This window comes from Panulirus ornatus, chromosome 5 (assembly GCF_036320965.1).
Source record: "Panulirus ornatus isolate Po-2019 chromosome 5, ASM3632096v1, whole genome shotgun sequence".
NCBI lineage: Eukaryota > Metazoa > Arthropoda > Malacostraca > Decapoda > Palinuridae > Panulirus > Panulirus ornatus.
Genome location: NC_092228.1, coordinates 18,405,211 through 18,429,328, shown reverse-complemented (window position 1 = coordinate 18,429,328; position 24,118 = coordinate 18,405,211). Strand labels below are relative to the sequence as shown.

The 24,118-nt window shown below is 49.7% G+C and overlaps 1 protein-coding gene across 1 annotated transcript in view; it reads left to right on the top strand.

The window, feature by feature from the left end:
* Positions 1 to 24,118, top strand: part of LOC139748610 (MAP/microtubule affinity-regulating kinase 3-like) — a 370,334-nt gene that overhangs the window by 65,699 nt on the left and 280,517 nt on the right. Inside the window, exon 3 of the mRNA XM_071661752.1 lies at positions 10,085 to 10,276. Coding sequence (XP_071517853.1) covers positions 10,085 to 10,276 — 192 coding nt within the window. The remainder of the gene's footprint in view (positions 1 to 10,084; positions 10,277 to 24,118) is intronic.

Sequence of the window (24,118 nt, the reverse complement as noted above, 5' to 3'; positions counted from 1 at the left end):
AACTTTCTCTCTTACCACGCTACTCTAATCTTCCGTATGCTTGTCCACATTGACAGTGTCAGAACTGAGTTTATTCTAGTCATCCGCCACTTTTGCACCGCAGAAGTACTTCACATTTTTCTGACACGATTTTTGCTCTAGTTTTATATCTTGGCCTCGAGTTGCTCTGTCTTTGCATCTTTTGAAGGACCGTAACATCGTCATCAAACATCATCACTCCCTACTCTTCTTTCTTAAGTGATCGTGAATAGATCACCCCCCCCCTACTCTTTGTTCAGTGATTGTGAATAGGTCATACATTACTCTTCGTTCTTTAGTTGCGAGTAGGTCACCCCCTACTCTTTGTTCAGTGATTGTGAATAGGTCATACATTACTCTTCTTTCTTTAGTTGCGAGTAGGTCACCCCCTACTCTTTGTTCAGTGATTGTGAATAGGTCATACATTACTCTTCTTTCTTTAGTTGCGAGTAGGTCACCCCCTACTCTTTGTTCAGTGATTGTGAATAGGTCACACATTACTCTTCGTTCTTTAGTTGCGAGTAGGTCACCCCCTACTCTTTGTTCAGTGATTGTGAATAGGTCATACATTACTCTTCTTTCTTTAGTTGCGAGTAGGTCACCCCCTACTCTTTGTTCAGTGATTGTGAATAGGTCACACATTACTCTTCGTTCTTTAGTTGCGAGTAGGTCACCCCCTACTCTTTCTTCAGTGGATGTGAATAGGTCACCACATACTCTTCTTTCTTCAGTGGTTGTCAGTAGTTCACCCATTACTCTTCTTTCTTTAGTTGCGAGTAGGTCACCCCCTACTCTTTCTTCAGTGGATGTGAATAGGTCACCACCTACTCTTCCTTCTTCTGTGGTTGTGAACAGATCACCCCCTACTCTCGCTTCCATGGTGGAGAGATTTACGGCTTCTTACCTTTCCTTGTCACTCAGTTCTCTCTCGAATTTTTGTGCCATGTTTGTCGCCTTCCTCCAGATTTCTCTGTTTGTTCTTTGTGTTTCTGTAAGTTGGGTGACCGAACTTCAGAAGTGTCTTTTTTACCTTTGGCCTTATGTAGGATGTGAGTAGCATTCTGAATAATTCCCAGTTCATATGCTAGAATGTTATTGTACTATCTGCCAGCAGACAGTGGGTCACCTTGACTATTCTCTTCATGTGGGACTCTGGCTGCGAGTTGGGGGCGATGTCAACTCCCAAGCCTCTCTCTCTCTCTCTCTCTCTCTCTCTCTCTCTCTCTCTCTCTCTCTCTCTCTCTCTCTCTCTCTCTCTCTCTCGTAATTTTTGCTTGATAATATTTATACTGAAGCTTTCTTTCACCGTCTTCCATCCTCATTAGTTTACGTTTAATGTGTGTGTGTGTGTGTGTGTGTGTGTGTGTGTGTGTGTGTGTGTGTGTGTGTGTGTGTTTACCAAGGGAGATGGGTGGATGATAGTGTAGATAGTTTGTCTCTTTATAGATATCGGTGAGGGGAGATAGCCTGCACTTGTTGATGTGTGTGTGGGTCTGCTGTAGCCAGGTAATTGCCATTTGTAAACGTTTTCCTTTTTTTTTTTTTTTTACCCCTTAACTGAGTGGAGCGGTGTGTGTTTACCAGTGCGGGAAGGGGACTTTACTCTCGGAGGGCCTCATCTCTTGCATTTTTTTTTTTTTTTTATGCCGTCGGCTTTCACACTTTCATCGCTTATTGTTTGTACCATCCATCGTCCTGCGGTTCTGATGGTGTATAAATACTTCATTACTTTTGATTTGATATGATTCTTGCTTAGTTTTTTATTTTCTTTGTAAGAAGTGTTCACTACTTAAATCTTAGTGGTGTAGGAGCTTGAAGGTGTGTGTGTGTGTGTGTGCGTATAGTTACCAGCAGTGGAGTCGCTGAAGCCGTGCATGGCCAGCAAGACTGGGCGCTAGAAGCCTCACAGGTGGCCAGGGAGTTGGGGGGGCCGCGTGGCAAGGGGGCGATGATGGTGCTACGGGAAGAGTGTGTTGGCTCAGGGAGAGAGTGAGGCGGGTCTTAGGAAAATGGACATTATTGGAGAAGAATGGCGATGGTGAGAGGGAGAACGGCCGTAGTCGTGAGGAATAGCAGTGAGACGACGAGAGAGAGAGAGAGAGAGAGAGAGAGAGAGAGAGAGAGAGAGAGAGAGAGAGAGAGAGAGAGAGAGAGAGAGACGGGGAAGAATGTCACTTGAAAATAAGCTTAACATGATTTACGATCGTCGCTGGGTAGAGAGGTTGGTGGCCATCCTCCTTGTACTCTCCCAGGGTCGGTGGTTGCAGCTCAGACAAGCGCAATAGAATCGCTCGAAGATTGTTATGCGCGCAGTGAGGAGGGAGCTGTGTTGCTATGTATAGTGGGGGTCATGTCGTGGCTTTGTGTTAGGAGCCTGTCAGTTGGGGGGGGGGGGGCAACAACGCGGGGTGATGAAGGAGCTGCATCTGGCCCAGAATACCACTGGTGGAAAATGGTAAAAATACCTTGTGTGATTGTTCGCTGGAATTGCTGATTGATTGATACCATGTAGCTCGAGTCACCGTTTCGAACGCGGGGTTCAAACTTCTTGGCTATAGAGGGAGTGTCAGCGAAGCGTGAAGGCTTACAAGTCGTTTGCATGTCCTGAAATGGTTTCAGAAATATCGCGGCCGCTCTCTGTTGGACTCGCGTCCACAAATTGTGATGCGGTTTTATTATTATAGGGATGTCTCAGAGCGCCGTCAGTTTTTTCCGGGGCTTCAGTTGTCTGTGTAAAATTGAGAATGGGAGAATGGTTTCAGTTTTATCCTCCTATTAATTGATGTACCAGGTGTAATGCTGAATAAGATCTAATTATAACTAGAACAGTATGCAAAGGTTTTCAGTATTTTTATAGATGACAATTAATGATATGGTGTGTGTGTGTGTGTGTGTGTGTGTAATACGGTGTTGGGCGGGGTTAGTTCACAGCGCCGGTAGGGCGACCATGACTTTAGTAGTAGCCCGTAAATGCGACAGTTCGACCCCTTTTGGGTATTGATTAGCTGACCTTTGACGTGACCCTTACATTGAGGTCAGACTCCAGGCCATCATCATACCTAAGGGCCATACCGTCGTGCTCAAGCGGTTACCTTAATGTGCAGGTGGTAGTGACGTGTGCCAAGGCCCTGCACGCCATTCCTTTATGATTACCATAGTGTCACGGGTGTAGGGGACTGCTTCCGTCTTGACTGATCATCTTCCGCATTAGTCCCCCAGGAAACACAGTACATTCTGTGGCTTTTTTTAAACAGCGGTAATTTGCCTCCCATTAGTGGTGTGTGTGTGTGTGTGTGTGGCTCAGTTGGCTGGTATTGAACCTGTAAAATGAACGGCGTATAATTTGAGCGAGTGTTTTTCAAATCCGTCAGAGCATTTTACAAAGCGGCTTGTACCATTGTCACCGTAAAAAGCTTTACATGTTGATCAGTCGACAGAGTGACACATGGGTTCCGAGGTGGAGAGTCACGGACGAGTTGTGGAGAACTTGCTCGTGGTCCACATCCTCCTCCACATCGCTTGCCTCGGGGGAGGCACAGCCTTGACCTTAATAGCCAAGATGCCATCGGGAAGCTTAAGATGCATTTGGGAAGATTAGTCGAGGATTTGACTGGATAGAGTGCGGTTGTTTAGTCCTGTAATTACCATGTTGAACACACGTGTTCTAACTGAGGATATGAGTAGGTGGAGCGCATTGGCCTCGTAGCGTGACTTCCATGCTTTTATATACGTTATGTTAACTTCACCACACTTCTGTTGTCAGTTGGTAGTGCGCACGAAGGTATTACTTGCCGCTGGAGGCGCCAGTAAGCCTCACCTGAGAATTGACCATGTAATCTATTTAGTTGCAGACCAGCGTCTTCAAAATTGGATCCACACATTGAGCCGAGCGTCCAGCACTGTCTTTTGACGTAAATCACCGATGTCATCTGTTCCTTGTTGTTGTGTACCTGGGATGACTTGAGTGCAGTTGTTAATTCTTAACCCACGCTGTCAGTTGCTGCTGGTGTGAGCTGGTTCTGATATTTGTTTACTGGGATTGTTCAGTCTGTATAGCAGATAACAGGACCTTGAAGCACTGAATAGTAATTCGCTGTGGTGTGGTGCGTAACAGGAATCCAAGATTGAGGTGACCAGCACCAGATGGTGTATTCTTCTCCCGAAGCAACACATGGTAATGCTCTCCCATGTTACGTGAAACGTGATTTACATAGTTGCCGGCCCCGTGTTGTGGACTGTGTTATTAACGGCGGCCCTGTGGCCTGTGTCCCGTGTGGTGGCCCTGTGTTGTGGCAAGTGTCTTTTGTGGTGGCCCTGTGTTTGGCAAGTGTCTTTTGTGGTGGCCCTGTGTTGTGGCGTCTTGTGGTGGCCCTGTGTTGTGGCCTGTGTCGTTTGTGGTGGCCCTGTGTTGTGGCAAGTGTTTTTGTGGTGGCCCTGTATTGTGGCCTGTGTCGTTTGTGGTGGCCCTGTGTTGTGGCAAGTGTCTTTTGTGGTGGCCCTGTGTTGTTGCTTGCGTCCTCTGTGGTGGCCCTGTGTTGTGGCCTGGTGTCGTTTGTGGTGGCCGTGTGTCCTTCGTGATGGCCCTGAGTTGAGCCCTGTTTCCTTGTGGTGGTCCTATGTTGTGGTCTGTGTCCTTTGTAGTGGTCTTGTGTTGTGGCCAGTGTCTTTTGTGGTGGCCATGCGTTGTGACCTGTGTCGTTTTTGGTGGCCCTGTGTTGTGACCTCTATCCATTGTTGGGTCCTGTGTTGTGTCTTGTTTTCTTTGTTGTTGCCTGTGTCTGCTGTGGTGCCTTGTGTCTTTGGTGGCTGCCCAGTGTAGCGGCCTGTGTCCTTGGTTGGTACTATATGTCCTTGGTGGCACCCCTGTGTCCTTGCTGACTGCCATGTGTTGGGCCAATGTCCCCGGAGGCGACAGTATCATTTCACCCTTGCCAGTTATTAAACATGTATTGTGTGCACCATCCCGCTACTGCCGCCTCTCTCGCTCCTCCTCTCTTCCTCTCCTCTCTTCCTTTCCTCTCCTCTCTTCCTCTCCTCCTCTCTTCCTCTCCTCTCCTCTCTTCCTCTCCTCTCCTCTCTTCCTCTCCTCTCCTCTCTTCCTCTCTCTCTCTCTCTCTCTCTCTCTCTCTCTCTCTCTCTCTCTCTCTCTCTCTCTCTCTCTCTCTCTCTCCTGTTGCAGAGATAGTTTCCTGGTCTTCGTTTGTTGGTGTGTTTTTCTCGTGCATCACATTCGGGAGACGAACTTGACGTTTGTCAAGATGCTAATCTACTGGCGAGGACGTAATATAGATGTGTGTTTTTATTGATGTAAAGGTTATATTTAGGGTGGAGGTATTGCTATGACCTTATTGTGGTAAGGCACTCTTTTATAGCTGGGCCTAGCCCGGGCTGTGGTGGTGAAAACCCCACGAAGGCTTCACAAGGTATTGACACATGGTGTTCACGGGAACTTGTGGCCTTGTCCCTTACTCTGGTATGTTACATAACAGTTTGTGTACCACGTATGTTCCGTCTTGAGCATACACCACTTCGCCCACTCCACCTTCCATTTCCCTAAGAACTCTTGCTCTCGAATGCAAGCGGCTTCAGTACTTATCATTCACCCCATTTTGCCTCGCCCCTTTTGGTGGCACAAGACAATGCCGGTGCCTGAATGTGCTGAGTGAGAGTTGACCCAAGTAGACTCAGCTCCTTGTGCCATGATTTGTGATTGATGGCTTAATTGGTGGCTGAGGCATCGCCTGCAGTGCGTGCAGTCGTGTGCTATCACCTTGTCTCGCACCCTCAGCATCTCGCTGGTTTCTTGTGTCCTTGTACCGCGTTGCCTGCACTAACTTGTATCGCTGAGGTCCTCCGGCCTCTCTCAACCTGGCCAAGACAACGGCTGCAGCGCATCGACAGTAACAGGCAACTCCCACCTCAGTAATCCCTGGCCATCCAGAGAAGGACACACTGCCCCACTGCAGGAGGCCAGGGACGGCCAGGACAACTACCGCCGCACTCCGGGAGTGACTGGCCGCCCCGGGACTACTCCCTCCCGCCACAGGAGAATCGATATTTTGGACAGGGACGGTGTCCTGGGTGCCGGCCGGGAGCTGGTGCTTTAACCGCCAGTGTTGGTAGGTGTGATCCCTCCTGAAGGCTTGCCCAGTCTTGCTGCATCTGCCGACGCCAATGTCCTCCTCCTCCTGCTGTTGCTACCGCCGATATTGGTGCTGTTGCACCGGCCATCTGACATTTCCAAGCCTCATTCTTCCCCGTGATGTTGTCTGGAGGGAACATTCGTCGTGCTTCTACCCGGCGTCGGCATGAAAAAGACGTCATTTCAGAGGGCTGTTAGCCCGAGCAGGATAGGTATTCCTGTGAGAACTGATACTGGCCGACTCCGCATGCGTGCCCGTGGTTTCCATACTGGTGGTAAAGACATCCACAATGTCACCTGGTATGGGGCACTGAGAGATTTCTCAGAAAACCTGTCCGTAAGGTGTGTTTACCCCCACGTTCCTGTACTGTAACGCTACGCCGGGTGTAACACTGCCGTTCACTTGTGATTTGAATTTATCCACGAAGACATTATCAATGTTGTAGCTGTGATTGTCTTAGTAGGCATTATACCGCGCATGGCACTCGTAGCAGATGTGCATATTTGATTTGTTTTGAGTAAGCCTCACCAAGAGCCTTGTTACAAGCTCTCTTTTTTTTTCATTTGACAATGTATATGGGAGTCGCTGGGCGTCAGGTTTTAGAATGATGGGAGACTAATATTTCCTTTGCCCGGACTGATGTTTTCGAAAGACTTGCAAGGCTTCTTATATTTTTATAGGACGCAAATGTTGATTCTTGGTACAGTATTCGTACCCTGAAATGAGTTGATTTATGTAGAACTCCAGACCAAAATTTCATGCAGATTGTGGGTGGTTCCTCCTGTGTACGTAGTGCAGGTTGCCTGGCCGAGGGTTGGTTCAGCAGCACATGGTTCATCCTCTCCATCATCTGGTGTAGGACCAGCGCTCGGGTGTAGGTCTTATGTAGACTCACTCGCCCAAGACTTGTGGATCCTACCCGATCACGACCCACCAGCTGTCTCGCACCACCACCAGTGTGTGCACCTGTGAGCACGACGCTGTAGCCCATAGGTTTGATGGCCTGGCCTCTTGACCTGACACTTAAAGGGTCTTAAGACGAAGGGCCAGTCCATTATAGCCAGACATCGTACCTTTTTGCCTTAAGGGTCGCACCGCCGTGCACAGAGGGTTAAGGGCCTCGAGAGATACAGCCAGGACCGTAAATATGTGGAACTTTTTTTCCCCAGTATGTGCTATGACGGTGCAGGTATTAATTATGTGTACGGTACCCCACAAAGAAAATAGTCCATACCTTTACCTCAATATTTCCCTGGTCGTATGTGTGAAGAAATGATGATTACAGGGAGACCATAGTTGGCAGTAGGTACATAATGCTGGTTGTTTTGGCATGGGAGGTGCAAGGTAAACAAGGTTAGCGTCCAAGCTTCAGTTTGGACACGTCCGTTGCTTTTCTCTCTCCCAGATGGGGACAGTATTTTTTTTTTCTTTCCTATTGCTGGCTCGGGTTGCCACTCGCAGGTCGCTCTCCTCTATCTTCTTGCTAGTTTTCCCCTCAAATTGACTTGCAAGTTTGGGACCAAGTGTGTTTTTTAGTTTTCCAAGTTTTCGGTAATGATGGCGAAAGAGATGGCTTTTTATGTGATTTTTTTTTCTTATGGTAAGACGTTTGGTGTCGTGACCAGAATTTATTGCGCTCTCATCTTCTTTGATCAGTATATCTGGTGGCGTCATGTCTCGCACAGCTGCTCTGCTTCGTCATGGATAAAATGGCGGTAGAGTTCCATCCCCATATGGCATGGTAGGGTTTGATTGGTGGTCGTTCATGTTGTTGCTGATGGTCGAGGATTACACGTGGCGCGTGGTGGCTGGCGGAGGGTATACGTGCAAGGCGGTGAGGTAGGATGTGCGTCACAGACTCGGGACGTGCTCTGCGTCCCTCATCCCGGCTCTGCGCAGGAGCTGCCCAAAGTCTGTCAACCTCCGCCTTGTGTCATGTTGTTGATTTTGGCTTGATACGTTGCGGGGGGGACAGCGGTGGGTGGGCGTAAGGTCATGTACCTGCCGTGATCACCCACACGTTAGGTACTTCACCACTTTACCCTCACATTATTGTACACGTTATATTTACTCCTCCTGATGGCTGGTTGTTACCGACGTTAGGACTGGCAACAGAGCCACAGTATGACGATGGTTTCATAGTAACAGAGCGAACACTGCCTTATTACGTAGGTGAGGTAAGGGTGTTTGTCGGTCGCTGTAGTGATAGGAGATGACCTCTTCGTGACCTCGGAAGTTAGTTATCCGAGTGGGTAGGAGGCCTTAGAGTTTGCAAGGGGAGCACTGAACACAGAGGAACACCGGGAACCCGGACTCTCACCTTGTATGATGGGGTTTAAGTCGCCTGTCTACTTCCAGCTGCTTGACTACACATTTCCGCCTCGCCTCTGCTGCAGAGCTGATCCTTTCCTCTCATGCTCTCGTCTTCGTCTTTCTCCTCCCTCACTTGTCTATCTATTACTGCTCTAGTTCTTGTTTTGATGATCATCATCATTGCATGACCGCTATCTCTTCTCCTCCTCCCTCACCTTTAATTGCCTTCCATTCAGCCGCCGCCCCACTTAATTATACCACTGTAATCATTGGATCGTTCAGGGTGAAGCCATAATTACTGCGGACAAGATGTGTTCTGCGTAGAAGTCTCAAATTTGATGTTCCTCCGCGGAGCATATTGTGATGGTGCATTGTAATGTATGGACAGATTGTGATTTTGGCGAAATCATATTTTGATGTATTGCAGTCAGATATAACTTAGAGGATTGTTATGAACTGATGTTGGGACTGTAGGTGTAGGATGGCGTGTGTTTCCAGCTGGAGCTTGTCAGGTTTGAAAGGTGTAGCCGTCATCTTGAACAGTACACACACACACACACACACACACACACACACACACACACACACACACACACACACACACCTTCTTGGTGGTGTCAGATGTGGGTATTGAGCTGGGTCATTGTTTAGATCTGCATTTTCAAGAGCTTTAGCGTGTGAGATGTATAAGTCTGTGTGTGTGTGGGAGTGGGTAAGGTGGGCTCCGAAGGTTATTTGAATAGTGTTGTGTGTGGGAGGGAACGAGAGACGAATATGTCGCCCGAGTCGCAGACTGTAATGCGCACTGGGTGTGGGCAGACTGTTTATAAATGTTGGTATAGATGGTGGGTATCTCGTTTGTGGCGTGGCGCCTTCGTTGAAGAATCTCTTTTAACAACACTTCCGTCCGAGGGTTTGCACATCTCTGGTTATACCCTCAATGGAGAGTGACGCGGAAAGCTTCCGAGATCTGGGTTTACAGAGCCGTTGGCTCAGGCTCATAGCCAGTAGTCGTGGGTGGTGGGGTGCAGACATATGGTCAGACATACCGTTCGTGGAGGCTGCTAGTGACCCATCACGGCTCGAGTATGAGGGAGATCCCCCCCCTCCCCCCCTCATGTTACTGTGAACATTGTAATAAAGATAGATTAGTCAGTCATGGTATGAGTAGTTCCCTGTTATTAATGATATATATATATATATATATATATATATATATATATATATATATATATATAGATAGATAGATAGATAGATAGATAGATATATATTTATTCCCTGTTGATGATACACACTGTTCCCACTCTGTTGATGCACTCCCTGATTATATTATTGATGTTATGCCAATTTACTTTATCCTAGATAAGTTCATTGTATGATTCCTGCTCCCTTTTTTGTTATTTTTGAGGGTTATATTTTGTTATGATCTTGCATGCACCCCTTTACTGCAATTTCTGTCCCTCCCATTCTGAGAGAGAGAGAGAGAGAGAGAGAGAGAGAGAGAGAGAGAGAGAGAGAGAGAGAGAGAGAGAGAGAGAGAGAGCGCACGTGTCCCTCCAGTGCCCCCCACCACATGATGTGTAACGGTGTTTGTGTGCGTTGTGTTGCAGGGTGAGGATGGCGTGGGCGGCATTTCTGGCTCGGGGGGCGGCGGGGGTAGCGGATCGTCGTCGTCGTCGGTGCGGGGCTCCTCCTCCCGCTCCAGGACGGAGGAGATCGGCAAGTACCGCCTCCTCAAGACCATCGGCAAGGGCAACTTCGCCAAGGTCAAGCTAGCCAAGCATGTCCCCACCGGCAAAGAGGTGAGTACTTCACTATACCTTCTTGTTGTTGTTGTTGGGTTCCCCGACCCAAATAATGCCATGACTTGTGTATCATTTTCTCTCTTCTTCTTTTTTTTTTTTTTTTTTTTTTTTTTTGACTGCAGCGCATTTGAAGTAGACTCACGGGTACATTGGCTTAAGCTGTGCTGGGGATCGAAACTGGTAACACATCTGCGCTCCTCATGTGAGAGGTCACCAGTGTAGGTGTAGGTTAACACTACGAGGCCTGAACTGGAGAAGCACTTGAGTGTGGAACTCGCCAGATCACATGTGGCTCTGCCAGTCCTGCTGACCAGGGAAGCGGTTTCAGTCAGACAAGCGTTTGGGGCTCCAGGTTGTTTGAGATTAAACCTCCCTGCACCTCAGGAGGTGCGGGCCCTTTGCTCTTGGGCGGCGTCCCGACGGTGGTGAGGGGACCTAAGCACTGGGCCTAGGGGATTGGGCTTGTTATACCACCCGGCTCCCACCAGAGCCAGGCTCCGTGAGTGGGAGGGTTATATATATATACCCATTAGGGGGGTAAAGAGATGTATCCTCCTTAAGGTCAAAGGATTAGAGGGATTATTGCCATTATGGGTGAAGGAGAAGGATCAGATTCTCATTAGGGAGTAAACATTAGTTAAGGGTCATATTCCCTATAAGGATAAAAGGTTATAGAGTCCGACAACATGCTAAAGATTGAGGGGATGATAGTCCCTATAGATATTCAAGGCCTGGGATGGTATCCCCATTATGGGTACACATTGACGGGGTCATATCCCTGTCAAGAGTAAAGGCTCATGCGTCATATCCCCTGTGAGACGAACGTACACACACACACACACACACACACACACACACACACACACACACACACACACACACACACACGAAGTTGAAAGACTTACTGCAGATGTGGCGTTGACCCTCTAGGTATTACATTCGGTCAGTGAAGGTGTGAATCAAGAGTGACCGACATTTGTGCACAGAATTCATTTTTTACAGACATGATGCGAGTTGCAGACGTCAGAAGTAGATACTTCACCTGTGTTCTTATGTTTAGGGAAGGAGTTAAAGTGTAGACGTGGAGATCATCCGGGTTTTTGGTGATCTCTGAATTTTTGAAAGGAAGTCGCAGTGACGTGCATCAGTGGACGTCAGTATGTGTATCACCTGTGGTTGGGTCACGTCATGGTGCTCCGTGATTACGTTGTCCCTCAGGGTAAGAGGAGCAGGGGTGTGAAATTGTACCCTGGCTCACTAAAGTGGGATATACACGTGCACTAGCTCATTGGGATACTACACTGATAACGTGCGCGCCAGTCCCCATAACCTTGCAGCTACACTCGCGTGTGCATACTGCTTGCACCTTCTTGTATACACCCTCACAACACATTCCTACATGTCTACTTCATTGCTATATTTGTTCGCGTATACAAATACACACTCGTATCCCGCCGGCGCCTCATTGCTACACTCTCTATATACAAGCACCTCATGTGTCTTGTTAGGTCATGACTGGACATTATTGTTACATACTATGTGAAATTTCATGTTCATTACTGTACAGGTTGCTGTTGTGATTACGTGGCCTTACAATCTCTGGATGTTTAATGTGTGTGTGTGTGTGTGTGTGTGTGTGTGTGTGTGTGTGCGCGCGCGCGCGCGTGTGTGTGCGCGCGCGTGTGTGTGTGTGTGGTATACAGGTCTTGGACGAAGAAACCAAAGCAACACAGGTTCCTCACTCGCACCATTGAGTACGACCGTATGATGGACTGACCCATGACTTGATCCTGGAGGGTCAGGTCAGAGACCACGGCGTCATACCCAGGGGGTCTTCCCATTGGGCTCAAGAGGTTAAGTACAGTGTTGAGGGGCGACAGACGGCGCCACCATGACGGACCGAGTGCACCGAGACATGAGTGAATTTTGTTGACGGCTTAGGAGCCAACCTTTGTATTTATTGATGTCATGGGCTGTCGTCTTAGTCGTCTTGATCTTTCGAAATAAATTGTAATGAATAACAGTGTGGTTGAATAATGAATTGGTATGTGATACATCTTTTTTTCCTTTTTTTTTTTAATATCCAGGAGACATTGAGGCAACTCTAGGAGCATTACGGAAAGTGACCGTGTTATAAGGACCGCATCCACTACTGTGATGTGTTGTTGAGGCGGCCAATCACATGGTCTGACTGTAGTGTAGTCAGTCGTTACGACTTGTAGGACTCAGTAGTAGACTGTCAGCCTCGCCTCGTATGTGGTCGATCTCATGTTGGCTGCGTGGTGGTGTTGCTCATCTCCTCAGTTGCTGGGTAGTGAGGGGACAGCAGTGTGAGTGGACAGCGCTTGCCTGGCCAGGTCCGTAAGCTGTAACCGCTGGGGCTCTTCAACGTGTGCGTATTTGCTACTTTTCGTGTCGGCTGCGCAGCTTAGCAGACCGTGATCGCTTTATCCGTTAATATAAAGTTCAACCTATAACTCAGGTTTATAACTGGAAGGGACAGTGTCCACCAGTGGCCGTGGAACGTCATTCAGTTATTTCTTAAACATTTCCACCCATTCATGTGTCGCTCCCAGTAACCGTGCCGCAATGCAGGCGACACAGAACAGCCTCCTCGCACGTAATGAAAGATGTTGTCATGGGGCGGTGTGTAGGGATGTGGGCTGCGACTGGTGTCGAGTCTTTAGTTTTGAAATATTTATTGTTTTAGATATTCTAGATATACGTACATAGACAGAGCATTTCAGGGGAAGTTTGGGTAAAGGGCACCTGTCTAGGGGTAGGTGGAGGCAGGACTAGAGAGTACACTGGCTACAGTGCAACGACACGGGAGGGTGAGAGGTGGGCCTTAGTGGTTCCTACCCCTTCCGTCAGGGAGAGATGGAGGTGTGTGGTACATGATATATATAGTTACAAGATAGTGAGTGATGCCTGGGGGTCGTGTAACGAGGCTAGGCTTGATCCAGGGGTCCATACGTGACATGTACACTCGGGAAGCAAACCCTGTCGCTCAGGTGAGCTCCCCCGCGTCGCTTTGCAAGCCCTCCTGGCGCCGCACGGCATTACTGGGGATGGCCAGTTTTCAGTGTAGATGTTGTAAGGCCGTTAGTGAAAACTGGTATTACTGTGGTGGAAGCTTCTCACCGTGTTGTGCAGGGGGTCCCCATTTCTCGTGAGATTAATGACAGTTGGCAGTGGGTGTTGGGGGTGACTGGTCATGCGCGCTCAGTGATCCGGGGGGGAACTCTCTCTCTCTGGATGAGGATATTGGGTCAGTGCGGGTGGGATGATTGGTGAAGGAGGGGTAACAAGCCAGCGATGAGGCTAGGATGCCAGGAGTCGTGTGTGTGTGTGTGTGTGTGTGTGTGTGTGTGGTTGGGTGGAGGGGGAGGATCATGCCATGGCGGGCGGTGCGGGATAGGGTATTTTAGTGGCGGCACTGTGGATGGGCTGTTGGGTGGCACTGTGGGTTACATGACGGCATCAGGTGCGTGGTTGGACCGTTTGGTGTAAGGCGACACGGGGTGGAATGACGGAGGCTGTTGTGTGTGTGGGGGGGGGGGGAGGGGGGATTGTGTGTCTGGGGCGGTGTAGGGGATGGTATGTCAGGGGCAGTGTGGAGGATAGTGTGTCTGGGGCGATGTGGGGGATAGTTTGTCTGGGGCGGTGTGGAGGATAGTGTGTCTGGGGCAGTGTAGGGGATAGCGTGTCGGGCGGTGTGGGGGATAGTGTGTCTGGGGCGGTGTAGGGGATGGTATGTCAAGGGCGGTGTGTAGGATAGTGTGTCTGGGGCGATGTGGGGGATAGTGTGTCTGGGGCGATGTGGGGGATAGTGTGTCAGGGGCAGTGTAGGGGATAGCGTGTCGGGCGGTGTGGGGGATAGTGTGTCTGGGGCGGTGTGGGGGATAGTGTGTCTGGGGCGGTGTAGGGGATGGTATTTCAAGGGCGGTGTGGGGGATAGTGTGTCTGCGGCGGTGTGGGGGATAGTGTGTCTGGGGCGGTGTGGAGGATAGTGTGTCTGGGGCGGTGTGGGGGATAGTGTGTCTGGGGCGGTGTGGGGGATAGTGTGTCTGGGGCGGTGTGGGGGGATAGTGTGTCAGGGGCAGTGTGGGGGATAGTGTGTCTGGGGCGGTGTGGGGGATAGTGTGTCTGGGGCGGTATGGGGGATAGTGTGTCTGGGGCGGTGTGGGGGATAGTGTGTCTGGGGCAGTGTAGGTGATAGTGTGTCTGCGGCGGTGTGGGGAATAGTGTGTCTGGGGCGGTGTGGGGGATAGTGTGTCTGGGGCGGTGTGGGAGGTAGTATGTCAGGGGCGTTGTGGAGGATAGTGTGTCGGGCGGTGTAGGGATAGTGTGTCTGGGGCTGTGTGGGGATTGTGTGTCTAGGGCGGTGTGTGGATAGTGTGTCTGGGGGATAGTGTGTCTGGGGCGGTGTGAGGGATAGTGTGTCTGGGGCGGTGTGGGGGTTAGTGTGTCTGGGGTGGTGTTGGGGATAGTGTCAGGGGCGGTGTGGGGGTCAGTGTGTCTGGGGCGTTAGTGTGTCTGGGGATGTGTGAGGTATTGTGTGTCTGGGGCGATGTGGGGGATAGTATGTCTGTGGCGGTTTGGGGATAGTGTGTCTGGGGCGATGTGGGGGATAGTGTGTCAGGGGCGGCGTGGGGAAATAGTGTTTCAGTGACGGTGGTGAAACTGTGTGAAGGTGACAGTGTGTGGGGTGAGTGTGAGGGAGGCGGCGAGGAGTGTGGTGGGGCACCGTTGGGGGGAAAGATATTACAGGGATTGAGTGGGCTGGGGCGAGGAGGCTGGCTGGCTGGAGTAGTGGGGACAGTCAGGAAGGAGTTTGTGCATCTATCTCCTTTAATATTTTCCTCTCCGCCACTCCCTCTTTTCTTCCAGCAGTGACGCTTTATTGTGACTTTCTCTCGTCTTATCAAGTTTCTACACTTGGATGAACGGTTGGGTCGTGGTGCCCTGCCCGGCGGCCATGTTAACCTGGGACGGACGGAGTGAGGGAGGGGTTTCCTCAGTGTGGCCGCTGGCCTGTAGGAGGCTTCTGTAGGTGCTGGAGCCCTCGAGTTCATGGATGGTCCCTCAACCTTGTGACGTTTAGCTTGTGTGGCTTCTGTTACGTGGCTCCCGGCCTGGTAGTGTAGCGCCTCGCCCTCTCTCTCTCTCTCTCCGTCTTGAGCTGCTGCTTCAGTAGCTGGTGTGTTGGTGTATGTGGTGGTGTAAGGTTAGCTAGCATCAGGCGCTGGTATTAACAAAATTCTAGTTTATTGTTAGGGTGAGATTTTTCGCATAATTTTTTTTTTTCTTATTTGACTATTCGAAAAATTATACGAGTCGTGTCCCACAAAAAACAAATTCCACGTAATTAAAAATGACGAGTGCAGTGCTTTCTCCAGAGTGGAGATCCTGGCTCGAATCCCGTCCGGTTCAGGTTTTCCATCATTTTCTAAGAAATCTCTGGAAGCTTGCCCACTACGGTCCCCCCCCCTCCCCCCCCCTCCCCCCAAGCATTTCCTTCCTGCGTGGCGAGAGTTCCATGAATGGATCCTGCGCCTGAGTGGCTGCTGCTCCCCCCGGGGTCGGCCATCTGCCGTGCCCTGCTCGCCCAGGTTAACTCTCGGTCCCCCCGGCCTCTCCGCTGTTCTACACACACACACACACACACACACACACACACACACACACACACACACACACACACACACACAGTTTCTCCCTGCTAGGCATTTATTCCTGTGGGTTTCAGAGATCGGTATTTTTCCGTATGGAATGCCAATGATTGATTTATGCGGTGTAGGTGACGGGCTGGTTCATTCAGTAGTAAGGGACAAGTACTTGTGGTGATTGAACCTAGCGTTAGCCACTTGCCGGCTGTATTATCACGACCGGTACTGTTCGGTTCACACCATATGCACGGACGGAGAGAGTCCCGGGGAAGCAACACGTAGTTCCAGAAAGTTAAAAAAAGTGGGAAACTTACACGTGTAATTTTCTCAAGGAAAGACTTTGTGAGTTGATGTTTGTTTGACGTTGTTAGGAGAGGAAGGCCGAGGGGATGTCCCCTTTTCCCATACCTGGAGAGGTTGTCTTTCGTGTTGATAGTTTGGTTAATGAAGTGTGATTACCAGAAGATTCACTTTAGGGTGGTGGCCAACAACAGGAGGCGGCGAGGCGGCTGGCCATGAGATCAGTTCAGTATCTGTTGAGGGCGCAGCTGGGCTAGTGTCCTGGTGTGAGCTATGCATGTGGGATGAATTGTTGATGACAATGTATTAGTGTGAAGGGCGGGGCGGCAGGCACCAGCCGTATACCTGGAGGTGGACGGCCTTATGGCGCCATCTGCCAAACTGGCTGGTTGGTACATTAACCCTTGAACACGACGGTATGGTGGCCTGGCCTTTGTACTAATCCTCGAGACTCGTGTCAAAGGCCAGGCCATCATACCGCCTTGGTGAAGGGTTCTACCATCCGTGTTCAGCGATCGCACCGTTGTTCTCGGTGGCTGGGTTAACATTTGGTTGACTGTAGCAGTATTCTTTTCCCAGGAGGAGGAATAATTCAGAACTAGTGTGTGTGTGTGTGTGTGTGCGTGTGTGTGTGTGTGTGTGTGTGTGTGTGTGTGACCGGCTGACTGGGCCGGGCGATATGTGATAGCCAACAGAGACACGGCCCGGCAGAACCCGGGTTAAAGGGAACCTGTAGCTACATCCTTGCCCCCCGGTCTGCTCGGCCGTGCCAGCGCCCAGTATTTCGTCACTCGTGTGGTGGGGATTGGTTGGCAGTCATGCCATATCCATCAACCAATCACTGTGTTGAAGGATTACGTGCGGCTGGTGGCAGTCACTTGTGACTGGTGAAGAGAAAGAGGTGAGAGTGAGTGAGAGCTGTTGGGCAGGTTCCGCCCACCAGGCCACGGCTCCCGGCCGGCCTTGCTGCCCTAAATGGTTGTGTGTGTGTTAGTTCCTCTGTCACCTCGCCTCCCTCCTCCTGTGCTCTCTTTCCTTATCAAGGCATTTCTTGGTTTTTCTGGTCTTCTCTGATACTCGAGTGTTTGTTGGTACAGTCTTGCTTGGTTTCACCGCGACGAGTTTCACTTAAAACTTCTTCCTGACTCCCTCTTTTTCCAGACTGTTTTATGTCCTTCACCTCGCCTGAGATGATCAGTTTATCCATCCGTCCTTTTCACTCTGATCAGATTGCTTACATGGCATTTTCCTCCCACGTTTTAGTTCGTTTGTTACTTTTGTACCAGTGGGATTCCTCAGTGGGGGGATGCCTTGGTACATAGGTGTCATCATCATCCCATTTGGCACCAAGAATGGCTCTTCCACACGACTTCTGATATATTTTGGCATCACATTGGGTGGGGCCTTGACATCCTTTCTCACACAATGTTTGTGTTCCCTCCTGTTCTTAATTGGTTGGTTTGTACCATGATGGCAGAGTTCTTGAAAGTCCCCTCGTATGTCGTTATAAAATGAGTCTATCATCGCCGTTGGGTTTTACCTTGTGTTGCGTTCCTACATCCCTCCGACCTTGTTGCGTCTCAACCTTGCCCCCGCGTCGTGTTGACCTAATCTCCATACTGTTTTTGCTGTCGTTCTCTTGTGTCGCTAGGTACAGCCACTCTGCTAAGAACTTCACCACATCTGTCGGACTCTGGCCGCTGCTGGTGGGTTGCTGTGTTGTCCAGATACTGTTCGTTCAATAACCGAGCCTCAAGTCGTATTCTCCAGGGACTTGTAGCGACTGTTGCACACTGAAGTTTTTGTTGCAACAACTGGTGCCCTTGGGATTGGTACCTCTCTTCTAGGTGGGGTGTATAGGACGGGGCCCCTGAAACTGGTGCTGTTTCCTCTTGTATTTAAGGTCCGGTGCGTCATGATTAACTTTAGAAGAGTTTGTATTCCAGGCGTGGTGGGTGGGTGGGCTTGCAGTGTTGGAGGTATCATGAGTTGTGAGGGACACAGGGGGGTGCTGGCGAGGTGCCCATTCGCTCTCTTGTCCCTGCTCGGCGCCGCCGTCCCTCGTCATAACAAGTCGCCTCACGGCACGGCGGCCACGCCCTGGCCAGCACAGGTTCCCGGCCGCTGCCTAGCGTCAGGGATACCTCGGTAGGGGAGGAAGGTGAATAAAGCTGTGTTGGATATGATCCTTGATGAGCATGTCGATCTGTGATCAAGTGGAGTGTTGTGCCACTTATCTCTGATCTTCCCTCACCGTCCCTCGCCAACCTGTTTGGCCACTTCATTTTTATGCTGGAGAGCGCCACCTTGGGACGGCTGCCGCGTGTCAAGCTTTGGTCCACTGTGGTTCTTATGGCTACTGTTGTGGAGGGTGTGTGTTTCTCAGCCAGCCACATAAGTGGGTGGAATAGTCGCCTCCGTGAAACACGACAACGCGGCCGCTGCATCCACGGAGATGTATCGTGTAGCTGCCTTGTGTTGAGGGCGACTGCTCGTAGCGCTTGATTTGATGTATGTGGCGAGGAGGAGGAGGAAAAACAAAGAGAGGTTTAGTATGTTTGTAGGACGAGCCGATTCATGACCAGCTTGCTCCCGACACAGTTATTATGGCCAGGCAAGACAATTACAGGGTAATGGTTTGAGTTTTGACAGGCGATATGGTGTCATTCATGATTTAATAGTGATGACGCCCGTAACACCTTGTGGGGGAAAGGCGTGTGTGTGTGTGTTTGCTATTACATTTGTCAGGTTGATGGTAATGGTTGGACGGCATATTAAAACTTCTGGATGAAATAATAGTGTAGTAGTCACATCTCTTGTTATTTTGTCTGGAAAATAATCAACGTGAGGAATGTCCTGGTACATATGTACTCTGAAGAATATCACTGAAATATGCCAGATGGTACAAAGTTTTGTCGCCTGTGTGGAGTGTCTTCCCCCAAAATGAGTCAGCTGTATGTATGAGGTCAAATATTATTATATATGCCTTTTGGTGTGGTATGTCAGACGCTGTAGTATAGGGTTGGGTGTGGTGTAGATTGTAAGGTGATGGGAGGTTAGGTAAGTGGTGTTGTGGTGTACTGTGTCTGGCGAAGATTGTCGTTGACGATGTAGTGTGCATGGCTGTAGTCGCAAGGAGAATGGTCTCAAACACTTGGCATGATATTTTAGCGAGGATGGCAAGACAGGTTATGGTGTAGGGAAGACCTAACCCAGGATGTGAAGGTTTGCTGTGAGGTGGGATGTGGGGGGAAAGCCTCAAGTAGGGATTGGTTTTGTTTGTAGAGGACGACGAATGAGTAACAAGCAGAGAAGAGCCTGTATGAGCAGCGCTGCTCTGCTCTTGTTTGACCGCGCGTTCACAACATGGCGGCGCGTTGTCGGGAAGGTGGGTGTAAGTAGTGTCAGCAGCAGCAGCAGGTGGCTGGCATCGTGCTGCCCCATGGCTCCCTCACCTCCGCCTGCGCTGCTCCTTCAGCCCGAGGCTGACGACCATAACCATGGAATATCTTGGGTCGATTTATTTTGGGAGCGGACGATTCTAAATTTGGTCAGGAGTACTTCCCTGGGGACCATTCGTCATCGTTTGTCATAGCTTGTTTAAATATATTCATGAAGGTGGCCAGTCCCCGTTGATGGATAGAAAAAAAAAGAGCGTTCCTTATATGATATATTACCGTCGACATAGCTGGGATGGCCTTTGTGAAAGGATGTTGGTGGGAGGAGGCAAGTGTGTCCGTGAGGCGGCTGTGTGGATGGGATGTGCACGTTCGTTCGTATTTTTATTGTAACCTCCTCTGCAGGAGGTGGTGCTGCAGTCAGCACCCCTGCTGCAGCCTTCATGCTGCTGCTGGCTCCCCCGTGGTTCATACCTTCGCCGCCCCGGCCGTGCCGGAAGTGCGTTACTAATCTAGCAACTTGTGCCTCGCGGCAGTCGATTGTGGAGGCTGTTGCAAGGGGGCCTGCGTCATCTTCGCAGGAGCCAAGGAAGTACTAGCAGGAGCAGCAGCCGGTGTGTGTGTGTGTGTGTGTGTGTGTGTGTGTGTGTGTGTGTGTGTGTGTGTGTGTGTGTGTGTGTGTGTGTAGAGGAGAGAGGCAGCAGGTGTCACCGTAAAGTGGACTGGCTTGGGCCATAAAGGCCGGCAATGGTTCCCCGGGGCCTACCTGCATTACGGTAGGTATCATCCTGCGGGAGTAAGGACGCCGCAGCCACATCTGGATATTGTTACCTTACCACATTGTACAACATTTGCTGGCGTCGTCGTCCCGTCCCCTCCCACCCCGCACCACCAGTACCATGTGGACTTAACTCTTTTCCTGCCATACTTTTAGTTACTTACACTTTAACTCTTTTTCTGCCATACTTTTAGTTACTTACACTTTTGCTAGCCTTATATGAACGTTGTGTGTGTGTGTGTGTGTGTGTGTGTGTGTGTGTGTGTGTGTGTCACATGGCAGGGTGATGTTTTGTGTCACATGATGGCAGGCTGCTTTTGTTTTGTGTATCACTTGGCCAGCCGCTATTGATTCTTTTGTGTCACTTGGCTGGCTGCTATTGTTTTGTGTCTATTGGCAAGCTGCTGCTGTTTCTTTTGTGTCACTTGGCAGACTGCTTTTGTTTTGTGTGTCACATGGCAGGCTGCTATTGTTTTTTGTGTCACGTGGCAGACTGCTGCTGTTTCTTTTGTCTTTTGGCAGCCTGCTATTGTTTTGTGTGTCAGTTGGCAAGCTGCTATTGTTTCTTTTGTGCCATTTGGCAGGCTACTATCGTTTTTTGTGTCTTTTGGCAGCCTGCTATTGTTTTGTGATGATGTGTTAACCTTTCTCAGTATTTCAGTTAAGATCCTTGTATTATATTCTGTTTCCTGCACTACCGTTTCCACCATTCTTCCTCCTCTGTTTGAACTGATTTCTCGCGATGAAACTGTAATGCTCTGATAGTGTGTGTGTGTGTGTGTGTGTGTGTGTGTGTGTTATACGTGATGTAATTATGCGTGGAACGTTTTCTTTTGAAACGCCAAATGTGGAGCACTTGGGCGGACGTGCAGGGAAGAGTTTGTGGTGCTTGGCATTCCTGGAATTCCAGTTCATCTTGCCTGCAGCATGAGCCTCTGTCACCGGTGGCGTGGGAACGAAGTGTTGTGCGAGGCTGGTGGCGGCAGGGAGGGCAGCGTAAGATGCCGGAAGACGTGGACCACGATAGAGAGGAGGTCCGGTTCTGTCCATACCAAAGGGGACGCGGGGGTCTCCGGGGAGAACATCTGGGTTGTGGGAAGGTAGACGTTTGGATCGAACACTGTAGGTCGACCTGCTGAGCGGTGCGATGCCCGGGAGCAAGTGACGCAAGTCTGACATGGGAAGAACTCAAGACAACAGCTGTTTGGATGACAGGTGCTCCGGTCAAAGACAGATTCCTCAGGAAGGCTAACCTTTGATGAGATGATTAATTTTTTTTTTTTTAAAGATGCGAGAGGGGATTAGAGTGTTAAAGCATAGCGGTTGCAGGAAAGAAAGAAAGGTGCCACCACGGGAGAGTTTATGCCTTTATTCATGTTTGGAAACACGTGAGAAGGCATGGCCCACCAGCCTACGGTGGGGAATGATTCCCTGTTGACACAACATGCAGGGGAGACCGTGCAAGATATTACCTGTAGTATTGGAAGGTGCGACAGACGTCGGAGAAAATTCGATGAACCATCTGTTGCCCACGTCTGTTCCTCGCGTTGCCTTCAACCATCGGCAACACTGTGGGATGCATCGTGGGAATATTCAAGACGGTACTGGATGAGTATTTTCAAAGTGCATCACATCAGCCGACGTATGGGAATTAATGTGGGGTCTGCGGGTCGCATATTCATTGTCCTGGTCGACTGAAGCAGCTTGGACACAGCCTAAGCTGTGGGTGAAGAGCACATCACTTGAGGAATTCAGCAGAGTGCTGTTAGTGGAGGCATATGGTCGGTCACGCGGCCCTCCGAAGCCAAAGTAAATATGTGTAGGGAAAGATAGCTAAGATTTCGAAGTAGGGAAAGTAAATTAAGTTTTAAGATGGAATTCAGAGGTGTGGTAAATAGATTTCACTGTGTCGAAGTCCTAAATGGTGGTGTAGCCGCCGTAGTTGTGAGAGAAGTACCTCGTACAGGAATAAATGTCATCTTTATAATTGAAGTCATTGCTCAACTGTTCTGAAGTGATACGATACGACGTCATTTATTGCTGTAGTACAGTTCGTAATCTTTTTCCTTACTGCTTTTATTTATTCCTAGCCCTTCGCTTCTGTAAACATAGGTTGAACTCCTTTTCTTGTTTTATTCCTTTCCTTTTCACTCAAGGCCTAGCGTCGTGGAGGAATTTTACCATGTCAGAAGTTTTTGTTTAATGTTCGCCAGGTTGCCTGTCTGCACGGATCGTGTGGCATACCGCCACATATAAAGCCGAACAGCCTGCTGACTTTACCTCGTCTTCTCACTAGATGTAATTTACCGCCGTGTATAAAGCAACTTTACGTAACTTCAACTGTCCCGATTGGAGGTGTGACTACGAGCCGTCGGTCCGAATCGGAAAGACAGTTTTCAGAAAATCAGCATTGAGGATCCTTCTCCCAGTTCACAAGGCTTTTTTATCTGTCGTATGTGTCATTTACTTTGCCCTGGATGTTAAGAGTCTGGTCAGAAGCCAGGCCATTATGCTCGAGGGTCATCACACCGTCGTACTCTGGGGTTTAATTTGAGAGGCAAGAGATAGAGGACGCGTGTGACTGTACTTTGCTTGTCTTGTCGATGCCTTCGACCCCACTTGATGAAACACCCACTGACATCAGCTAGCCCCGTGACCTGCCAGACAACACAACAGTACGAGCCATGACGTTCATGACCCCCAGGGCGGCTTGCGAACTGTCAGCTTCTCCCAGAGGAAGAGCAGATTTCTCGACGGTACTCGGGGAACGTTACATTCATTGATGATAAGGTTTACGAATTTGACATTGGACTTTTTCGCTGATATACCGAAATACCCGGTACTGATTTAGACAGACCGCGCGTGATCTCGCCTTGAACCGAGGTCGTACCGTCGTCCTCAAGACGTTAAAACCAAAACGAATTTTAGAAATACACTCTCGTCCCCCGGGAAACTGCTGACGTGGACGTGACTGGAGTTCCAGGGTGAGTCTTTCTGAAGTAGAGACGAGACGTTACTAGGTTTGTGTAGGTGAGGGGCACTTAGCTGGGGTTAAGGTGGCAGCAGATACAGAGTGCACGGTGGGTACGGTATATGGACAAAGGAGGGTAATAGTGTGGGTGAAAGGTGCACGGTACAAGGGGGTGGAGGCCAGCAAAGAACGTACAGTGGGTACATTACGTGGACCTAGGAGAGTGATTGGTGGTCCCCTTGTGTCCCCGTCCCCTTTGGGGGGGGGGGGGGGCAGTGTTGATGGTAGTGGTTTAATACGAAGTTGTTGCTGCATTCGAAGTATCGGGGTACATTCACATACAAGATGGGATTATGATATACTGACGTTGAGAACAGTACAGAGGAGGATCAAAATACATCACATGTATGACATACATTATACAAAATGCACTTCTGTTGATTATTAACACAGCGAGGATGTATAGCGGATGTATACAGGATATACAGTAGGTTGTATCGTGTGAGTTTTAGGTTACCCGCTGCTCGTCGGACGGCCCGCCAGGTGCTGATATAATCACGAACACCTGCACCGACAGCTGTGCGAACATCAAGCCTCCTGTTAATAGTGTTCTTTCCTGTACCTTAGGTCGGTTAGGGCTGCAGCCATGGATGGGGAGGCGGGTGTGGGCGAGAGCCGTGTGGCGGGTGTGGGCGGGAGCCGTGTGGTGGTGGGTGGGAG